This window comes from Mus caroli, unplaced genomic scaffold, assembly GCF_978045245.1.
Source record: "Mus caroli unplaced genomic scaffold, Mus_caroli_1 scaffold_14, whole genome shotgun sequence".
NCBI lineage: Eukaryota > Metazoa > Chordata > Mammalia > Rodentia > Muridae > Mus > Mus caroli.
The window spans coordinates 109,941,301-109,951,707 of record NW_028227269.1 but is presented as its reverse complement, the minus strand read 5'-3'; the positions used below and the strand labels follow the sequence as shown (position 1 = coordinate 109,951,707).

Genomic DNA, 10,407 nt, shown 5'->3' with positions numbered 1-10,407 from the left:
GAAAGTATCAAAGCTGATATCACGGAGCCTCCCTCCGCTACATCTGCTCTCCCCACACGCCAGTCCCCAGCATTGAGCAGAAGCTTAGGGCCATCCTGCACCTTTCTTCCGCCCTCCCCAAGTCCCACCATTCAAACCACATCCTGGACAAGACCCCACCCCTCGTTTCTACTCTCTCCTAAAGCAGGCCAGCTAGCCTTCTTAACTGTCCCTGGACATTGAAAAATATAATCAAGGTCTCTCTACACCTTTGGAATGTCATCGGGACACATCTAGACTGGGCTCGGGACACACACTTAAACCTGAGCTCACCATGCTCCACTATCTCTGTCCCTTCACAGAGCTCCCCAGCACTGAGGACACCCCACTAGCACCTTCCTTCCCCACCTCCCTCCTCCTCAACTGGAACTTCACAAGGCCACGTCCTCAGAATTCAGCTACCCACTCAGATGCTACCGTCTACGGGCAAAGCGGCCATCTCTGTCACATTATCTGGTTTTATAACTTTAAAGCACGGTTGCCAACATTTAACATCTTCTCCCCTGACAGGAATATGAACTCTGTGAGGACAGGGACCTCCTCTATCCTGTTTGAAGTTAGGTCACTAGGGCCTAGCACATAGGGCACACACGTCTCATGTTGACTGAACTGGCTTCCTGACACCTGGGAGAGAGGGGACATTGGTATGTCTAACGGGGCAGGTCGTGATAAGGTGACTCTGAGGTCAGCAGTCTGGGAAAGAAAGTAAGATCCCTCCTAGTATCTGGGGGGAAGTGTGAGGGAAGGAGGGTCTGAAAAGTAAACAGAGTGGAGACACAGCTACGTGCTATGTCACACAGGGAAATAGATGATCATGGGTCTGTCTCCTTGGCAAAGGGAAGGGAGAGGGCTTGGGGTAGCCATGCATGGGCTGTCGGGGCACAGGAGAGGAACATGAAGAGGTAAATTGAAGTTGTGCTTAGAAAGGTCTTAAGGATCCCATTGTGCCTACCCACAAGTCCGATGCGAAAGTCCTCACCTTAATACACCTCAGAATGTGTCTGTGGCTGCAAGACGGAGGAGATTAAGGCTAAATGAGGTTCTGGGGCTGGGCCCCAGTCCAACTCTGACCAGCATCCTCTAAAAAGAGGGAGGTAACATGTGTGGGAACAAGACCACAAGGTAGGCCTTAGAGAACCCATCCTGTCTTGGATTTCATCTTTTAAATTTGACTTTGGACTTCTAGCCTCTAAAACCATTTCTGCCTATTTCTGTTGTCTAAGCCACTCAACTCCATAAGTGATACTTTCCCATGGTAACCACAGTAACCTATACATGTCTTAAATTTTTAAAAAACTTATCTTACTATATAGTTTGACTAAAAAAAAAAAAACAAACAAAATATCATAGCAACCAAGTGATAAAAATGAACACAGTCAAGGGTAAATTTGGTGACAGCCGATGTCCTGCTATCACGTGGTGAGAGTGGCAGCCGCTTCTACGATCTTCTTTTGAAGTCAGTCCCTAATTCAGTCTGATCATGAGAAAAACATCCCCTACATGACAAAGAGGAACCTTCTTTTGTTAACTTGACAAAAGCTACGGTCATTTGGGAGGAACAAACCTCAGTTGAGAAAAAGCCACCATCAGATTGGCGTGTGGACATTTTCCTGATTAATAATTGATGTGGGAGGCCCCACCCCACTGTGTGTGGTCCCTACCCTGGGCAGGTGACCCTGGGTTGTACAAGAAGGCTGAGCAAGTCATGGAGTAAGTCAATATGCCGCACTCCTCCATGGTCTTTGCTCTCATTCCTGCCTCCAGGTTCCTGCCTTGACTTCCTCTCATGGTAGACTCAAGAAATAAACTCTTTCTGGCAGTAGCGGAATGCAAACTAGGAGACCCATGTAAAAAAAAAACTGACACAGAGCCTGGCTATTGTGGCACACACTTTTAATCCCAGAACTCAGGAGCCAGAGGCAGGAAGATCTCTGAGTTCAAGGCCACTGTAGTCTACAGAGTGAGTTCCAGGTCAGACAGGGCTACACAGAGAGACTCTGTCTTGAAAAACCAAAACCAAAACCAAAACCAAAACCAAAATCAAAACCAAAACCCAAACAAACCAAACTGGCACAGACTCATAGACCTGCAGCCACAGTGTTGGGGAGACAGAGACAGGCAGGTCCTTGATGGCTACTCTACTAGAAGCAATCCAGAGCTCCTGATCCGGTGAGAGGCCCTTGTCTCAGAAAACAAGATGGAAGACTAGAGAGACTGCTCAGCAGTGAAGAGCTCTTCCAGAGGACCTGGGTTCAAGTCGAAGCACCCACCAGATGGCTCACAACCATGTGTAACATGTGTAACTCCAGTTCTGAGGATCTCGTGCCCTCTTTTGGTCCCCACGGGCACAGATGTGGTGGACACATGTGGTGCACAGACATACATGGAGCAGAACCGCCCATGCACATAAAATAAAGTTTAAAAATAATCAGAAACAATAAGGTGGGAGAACAACTAAGGCTGGTACCAGCATGACCCATGGGGCTTCACCGGCACACATACCACATGCACACACACACACACACATACACACCCTCAGAAGAATAACGATAATTAGAGGAAACCCGGCAGGAAAAGTCTACTGAGGGCCACACCCTACACATGGTTTCACTGAAGGCTCTTTTCCTTTAAGGTGGTGCAAGGGAGATGAGAGTTCGGTCGAAACCATTATTTCACATTTTGGACTTTGATCTTTGTGTGGGCAATTAGTGTTGGGTTCAATGCGCTGCGGTGACTGTGGATGGTCACCTGTGCGATCAATCGCTCACCAGGAAATGGTACTCTGGGGTTCTGTGGATTACTGCTGAGGTACGCTCACTACACCTTCCACGCGCGACATGTTCCATGTCAGCCTGCTTATTGGAACACAAGCCCTGTACGCGTGAGGGCGGCTGCAAAGGCGTTGTAAATATTTAGCTCTGAAACTGTTCTGAAGATAAAACTTATTCTAAAACAAAAGTCACCTAATTGTGCCAAGTCTGACTTATATCTGTCCCTGGTGTTCCGGGTTTCTATTCCCACTTGCAGGCATTCCTGTATTCTGTGGAACCTTGCCTGAATTTCATTATGCAAAAATGAGTATATGCTAATTTTCTTCAAGGGCATTTTAATTTGCTTTGAAGGATACTTAACTATTTTTAGTATACAATACTAGAAAGGCACATAACAGAGGAGAGTACACACGCCCCACTGACTCCTCATCCCGACGTAAGACTATTGAAGACTTACCAGTCACAGCTCAGCCGTGCCTTACTTCTCTCTGGCGCCAACTCTCTCCTAGACCTCTCACACAATCTGGGCATCTTATAAACTCTAATACCTGCATTCCACCATTAATGTGATTCTGGTGGGCCTCTGATGAACCCTGGTGTAGAGGATGGGAGATGCTAAAGGGCTTATGGTGAATCTGTGTCTGTGTTCAGGAGTTGTGGGAAATGGTTGCAGCTTGGTGGAAGCTAAAGTCAGGGGTGGGGTGGGGAGGCAATTATAAATGTCTTTTTTGAGGTACAAGAAGATGGGGCCTGAATACTATGTGACCTTTGGGATGGAAAAAACCTGCTGGCCAGCCTGGCCTGGTAAGAACTACCTAGAGGCAATCCTGGAAGACACAGGGGGCATCTCACTGAAGAACTAGGCAGCTGCCATTCTGTACCCATAAGTTCTGCAGGTAAGAGTAGGAGGCTTGAGAGATGGCTCAGTGGTTAAGGGTAATTGCCGCTTTTCTAGAGAACTGAGAAGGTGACCAGTACTCAGGTTAGGCCGCTCAGTGCTGCCTGTCACTTCAGCTCCAGGCAGCTAAAGCCTCCAGATGCATGTGTGCATCAATACACATAGACCTTATAGATTAAATAAATGCATGTTTGCATCAATACACACAGATCATATACATAAATAAAAAAATTATATTTGTTTCTATGTATATGTCTGTGTGCCACATGTGTGTGCCCGTTTGAAGAGGACAAGAGAGGGTATAATTCCCTGGAACTGGAGTTACACAGAATTGTGAGCAGCCATGTGGGTTCTGGGGATCAAATCTGTGGAAAAGCAGTCAGTGCTCTTGGCCACTGAGTCATCTCTCCAGTTCCCCTAAAACCTCTTCTTTTCCTCCCCCCTTCTCCCCCCACCCCCGGTAAGATCTTGTAGTGAAGGTCCTCTCAGGAGAGTGGGTGACATTTTTCTGGGCTTGTCTTTTGTTGGGCATAAGTGGGTCAGCATCTATCCCTTTACAGCTCAGGGACATTAGTGCATCAGGACTGGAAGGCCCCAGAGACGACGGAATCTAAGCCTGCTTCTGCTTCAGATGGGAAATGCAAGGCTCAGAGAAACAGTATGAGCTGGCTGAGAACCTCGCAGGAAATGAAGCAGAGCTGGAATTGGGACCCAGGTCTCTTGACATCTGATCTAAACCACCCATTTCCCCAAACCTCCTCTTCTGTCAAAATCCTGTTCCCAGAAAGGATGTGTCACTGACCATTCATGGTCCACATGTATTCAGTCTTAAAACCCTAGGGACATTTTTTTACACCAAACCCGCTTGCTAACGATAACGTAACTACAGAATTCACAGGGCAGCTGGCACGTGTCACCAACTGCTCGAAGTATTCATACATCACACCTGAGCTTCCTTCAGAGAGGTACTATTATCCTACCACATCCTATGACAGAGATGAGCTCGCTTAAGATCACACAGCGAGGGTGTGTCAGCAGTGGTATGGAACCAAGTCTGTTCAACTGGAAAGTCCACGCTCTCAATCACTAACCCCCATGGCCTCTTAAGCTCAGGTGTGGCTGCCCATAAGGGGGCTGGTGTAACTCTGGCCTCCTCCCTCTCTCTGCCCCGACTTAGCAGCAGCCTCCAGCCACTCAGAGAACCAGACAGGCTGTAAACTGCCCCTGATCAACATCTGCTGCCCTCTCCAGGGCTTGGGGACTTCCCAAGGTGATCTACCCTTTCTGTGTTTGGGGTCACCCAGCAGTCTTCATGTTTCTGGAATCTCATGGAAGTTTAAGCCCGGTGCAGCTCATCAGCCGTTGTGTCTCATCTGTCAGAGTTCAGGCAAATGGCACAATGTGGAGTACTCAGAAAGGGTGCCTGCCCACCCGGCAGCCTCTGCTGAGGGTCTGCTCTGGAGCCTGCTCTACCCTCTGTCACTCAGGCTCCCTGGTTGGAGGGGAAAATGACACAGGAGACAGCATTCTAAGGACAGACCTGGACCCTGAAGGTACAGATTGGACCCTGCCCTGGGACGTTCCAGCTGGATCTCCAAGGATACTGACACAGGTGGGGATGGGCCCTTCAGTCTTGGGATGGATCGTGTGAAGGGCTGAAGCTGAGAGCCTGGTGTCCTGTCCAGGAAGGCTTCAACCGCTTAGCCCGCGGTGGAAGCAGGGCAGAGTCCCAGGTCTCTGGGACCCGGGGCACTGAGCGGTATGCAATCGGCTGATGCAGACACATCGGGGACACCCTGTGCCCGCCTGATAGGATCAGGCCTGTAGCCTCGCATAGCGCTGGAAACCTAGGGGATATGTTACGGTCAGAGTTGGTCTGTGGCCAGCTCGCCACTGGCCTCTCGGACCTGAGAGGTTCGAGTCTCCACCGGTCGCGACTCTGTGCCGGACCCAGCCACCCTTTCCTCTCTGTCCTTTGCTTCCTATTCATCCGAGGTGACCCTGAGCCGAAGTCTCGCAGACACAAGGTTCGGAGGTCCCTGGGCGCCCCTACGCCCCCTTTGCTGGTATGCAGGAGAAGGGGCGGGACCGGCGTCCGCAGCGCGCCCCTCCCCCGCCGCCGAGAGCGCAGACGCGCACGAGCGCGCTCTCACCTGGCCGCGGCGGAGAAGCCCCGCCCTCTTATCCCGCCTACCTCCACCGGACCAATCATAGGTGGCGTAGGCGGGTGGGGGAGCGACGCGTGGGGCGGGGCCTCCGCAGCCTGCGGGGTGAGCCGAGTGGGTGGCGGAAGGCGGCCGGCTTCGGCAGAGGCGGCGGCGGCGGCTGAGGGACGGCGACGCGGCACGCGGGGCGGCGCGACAGGACGAGCGAGGGCTGCGCGGCTCTCCGCAGCTGCCGCCTCGCTGCAGCCGGACCGCAGGGCGCCGCAGCGGGTGCGAGGCCTGTGAGGCGGCCGGAGCGGCGTCCTGTCAGGCGGCGCGGGCGCGGCGGACGGCGCCGCGATGATGCCGGTGGGTGCGGGCGGCGGCGCCTAGTTCCCCGGCCCCCGCGCGAGGCGGGCCCGGCAGGGAGGAAGCGGCGGGCGGGCGCGCAGGGCGAGCGAGCGCAGGGGCAGGTGGGGGCGGCGGCTGTCAGCGGGCGGGCGGGCGAGCGAGCGTGGGCGGGGTCGCGGACAGGGCGAGCGGCCTCCGCAGGGCTGCGGGCTGCGCGGGGCTGCGGCGTGTACGGCCCCTCCCGGCCAGCGACTCGTGCCTTGATTTCCTCAGCGAGGGCACCCGGGTGCGGTGTTCGCACGCTCGGAATGTATGTTTCCCTACACTGGGAGGAACGCACGCCGTGCGTGGATTCAGAGAGCCATCTTAGGAATCCCCTTGCCGAGGCTTCTCCGTGGGTACATTTGCTCCACCTGGCGTGATGTCCCTATGTCCTTAAGGTTGAGCCGGTTGTGTGTCACTTGAGCCTTTGTCCTGCTCTTAAGGATGCTTTTGGCCAGGAAGACCTTCGTTTTGGGGGTTGCCACCTTCCCTTGCCTTTTCCTTTACCTGCGTGCGGTACAAGCAGCAGCGGTGGATGCTGAATTCTCTCCTTTTTTAAATAGGCATTTTGTGAAGTGTATACGTCGTAATTAATGGGAAAAAACGTGACATAGATTGTACCCAGTTGGGCGTGTTGTTTTTAGAGTGTCTATTGGTAAAAATCTCAGACTAATAAAGTAACACACAATCTATTTTTGTTGTCCGATTGTTTTCGAAGTGCTGGGGGTCAAACCTGGGCTTTGCAGGACTAGGCCAGTGTTTCTATCACTGAGTTTATATATCCCAGATCCACAGGAAAAAAAAAAGTGAAGCCTACGTGGAAAGATCACGTTTCAGAGGGGAAATATGTCTCTCTGCATTTTTACTTGAATACTGTCCTTCTGCTATACTGCACCCAAACTCATTAGTTTACAAACCACCACCCCTTCAAATAATTTCCTGTTTCTTGATAATCTCTTCTCCCTCCTTTTGAACTGATTCCAACCCCTGGTGTTGGTAGAGTTTTAAGATTTGACCTACTTGATCCTTAAATCCTTTGGTGTTAGGCTTGTTGAATGCTAAGCATGTTTTTAAACGATTGCCTTGTAATGGAAAGAGCACTAGGTGGGTGTCAGAAGAACTGGGGTCAAATAATTGTTCTGGTACCTCTTCGTATTGTGTCCTTGACAGAGTTGAGACTGCATTCCCTCTAAAATAGGGATAAGAACAGATCAGTATTTGAAGTACGAGCATGAATCAGTCAGGACGCTTTTCAGAATTGTTGAGCAGAATGCCATACCACATTTTTAATATAGCTTTGGGGTTTCAGTTTGAGATTTTAATCTTCGCAAGATACACTTTATTTCTTCCTTTTTCTTACTGGCTCCATGTTGAAAAGGTATTGTGGTGTTGTGGAACGTTGAAAGCGGTTGCAGTTAAGTCCTGGTAGTTGCGGTGATAATGCAGTCACATTACAGTAATATTGAAGATTATCAAATGTTTGGCAGGTTTTATCCCTCATTGTGTAGTGTTTAATTATAAATGCTCTGTTAGGAAACTTGTATTACTTTTCCATGTGTTAGCGCAGACATTTTTACTTCTATCCAAGCCGTTGAAGGATAACAAATTTTGTTTTTAAAATGTTTGTTTAGTCTGAGAATGGGATTTTTACTTTAAAAACTCAAATAGTGCTTTTTAAAGCAGATCTTTTATTAGTTTAACACTGCTTTTTTTTAAAAGATACTTTGAGAAACCAATGGTATTTTTCTTAATCCCTTTTTGTCTTTTATTTTTGTATTTTCTTCTTTATCTCTAAAGACACTACTTGTATGGTTGAGTCCTTCCTCTGTTAACACAGGTTGGAGGTACTTGTAAATTTAATACAACTTTTAACAACACATCTTTCCTTTTTCATAATAACTTACACCATGTATCCAAAGTGTAAATGTGATTTTTCTGGCTTTATTGTATATTTGGTGTTGATCATCACAGTGAATCATCAAAGTAAGACTGGTTCTTATGCTGTGGTTGTACAAAGCAGCAGGACTGTCAGAATTTAATACACATTAGGATCAAATGCAATATAAAATACCTTAGGTGCTATAAAAGTAAACAAAGCCAAGTAGTTCTCTTCATACCTTTTTGTTGGCTGTGTTTATCTGAATGATACTTTTAAAATTACATGTATTTGTTGTATGTGCACAGTGCCCACCATTAAGTATGCAGATAAGAAGATAACTTATAGACGAAGGCTCTCCCCTTCTACCAGGTGGGTCTCTGGGACCAAGCTCAGGTTGTCAGGTTTGATAGCAGTGCCTTCACCCACTGGGCCATCTACCTCACTGTGAGGTCACCTGAACTATAATTACAAAAAGTGATCCCTTAAGTCATCAATGTGATGGTGGACTGTTTTGTTGTTGTTTTTCAAGATACAGCTTTTTTTGTGTAGCCTCTGCTATCCTTTATAGATTAGGCTGGCCTCTAAACTCAGAGACCTGCCTGTCTCTGCTTCTCGAGTGACTATTTTTTTTAACTAAACTTCATGTGAATCCTTTGAAAGTACACATTTACAGCATTCTTCAGGTGGACTGGTACCCTTCAAGTGTTCATTGTCCCATGTAGGTAGATAGTGGTTACCAGGTTGGGCAATGTAGATTTGAGACTTAGTGGTATGTAGTGTTGGTCTGTGGTGACTTTTAACTGGTAAGATGGTTGTGTACTGCACCAGATCTCAGCTCCTGAAAATCAATGAAGAGTGGCCAAGTTCCCATCTGACAAAGTCTTTGTAAAAGACATCTGCCTGCTTGTTACATAAAGTCCCAAGACTTTGGGCCTTTAATCCCTGCACTTGGAAGGTGGAAGTAGAGAACCTCTGTGAGTTTAAGGCAAAACCAGCCTACAGAGTGAGTTCCAGGACAGCCAGAGCTACATCAAGAGACTTTGTGTCAGAAAATAAAACAAAAAAAGTTCTGTGACTTTCTACTTTTCTTTTTGATGGTTTTTGCTTTGAGAGAAAGTCTCACCATGTAGCCTTGGCTGGCCTAGAACTTACTTTGTAGACAAGGGTAGCCTCAAACTCAGGGATTGACTTGCTTCTGAACGCTGGGATTGAAGATGTGCACCACCACACCAGGCAACTTCCTACTTTTAAAGATGGATTTTGAAAATTACCCTTATAAACAGGATTATATGATGTTGCAGCCATTGATCAATACTTTTCTGTCTGTGGATGACCCTTTTGAAATGTTTTTCCTATATCCTCAGAGGACTCCACATCCTACTACAGAGAGCCTCACTCAGTCACATTCATTGCTGCTCAGCTCATAATAGCCCAAACTGGAAACAGCCCAGATGTCTATCAGCTAATGACTGCTTAATGAACATTTACACAATGTACTATTATTTAGCTGTTAAGAAAAATTATATTCTGAAATTCGCAGGTAAATGGATGGAACTAGAAAAAAAATCCCAAATAAAGTAACCCAGACACAAAAGACAAATATTTCATGTTTTCTCATATCTGGATATTAGTTTTTAAGCTCTCAGTATGTGCTACAATCCACAGAGGAAAGGGGGAAGGGGGACTAGAATATCATGTCATGGGAAGACAAAGGGGAAACTAGAAGAGTAGGGTTAGAAAGAGGGGAAGGCAGAAGAAGGTAAGAAGGGAATATGGAGAGGGACCACTAACACTAAAGGCCATTTCAAAAACCATATGAGAACCTACTCTTAAATTCCTCCTAAAATATAGACATATATGAAAGGACTCTAAATGGAGTCACCAAACAATAGGGGAGACAGTGCCCCAGCTAGATATCTTATGCCACCAAGTAAAGCCTCCAGTTCCACGACTGGGTTAGATCTTGTTTACTTGTTGGCCAAAGGGGTTCCATGGAAGCCCCCAAACCTCACAAGCGATTGCCAAGGCTGTTGGTTACTCTCTACTACTTGATGGTAAGGCCCTGTTGCTGAAGACAGCACATGTCATAGACCATAGAGACGGTGAGCTGGTACCTGACTAGAGACTTCACCCCTTCTGACTAGCATTCAAAGTACTGGGAAGTACTGCACATGCTACTGTCCCTAGCTACAATCCCTAGTGAGCTGCCTGCAAGATAGACCAGTGTAACAGTGGCCCAGATGTTAGGAGAGTAACCACCCACGCTTGGATGGGCTTTAAGGC

At 48.1% G+C, this 10,407-nt stretch overlaps 1 protein-coding gene and 1 pseudogene across 3 annotated transcripts in view; one reads left to right on the top strand and one right to left on the bottom strand.

The window, feature by feature from the left end:
- Positions 1 to 2,770: 2,770 nt before the first annotated feature.
- The window catches only part of Ppp1r13b (protein phosphatase 1 regulatory subunit 13B), an 80,433-nt gene continuing 72,796 nt past the window's right edge, over positions 2,771 to 10,407 (top strand). For 2 of the 3 annotated variants that reach the window (XM_029484500.2, XM_021179433.3), the window contains exon 1: positions 6,006 to 6,221. In XM_029484500.2, the coding sequence (XP_029340360.1) occupies positions 6,213 to 6,221 (9 nt within the window). In that variant the 5' untranslated portion in view covers positions 6,006 to 6,212. Of the gene's footprint in view, positions 2,848 to 6,005; positions 6,222 to 10,407 lie in introns of those variants that run through there. The other variant, XM_029484499.2, reaches the window with a different exon arrangement.
- LOC147001331 (uncharacterized) lies at positions 5,858 to 6,607 on the bottom strand (annotated as a pseudogene).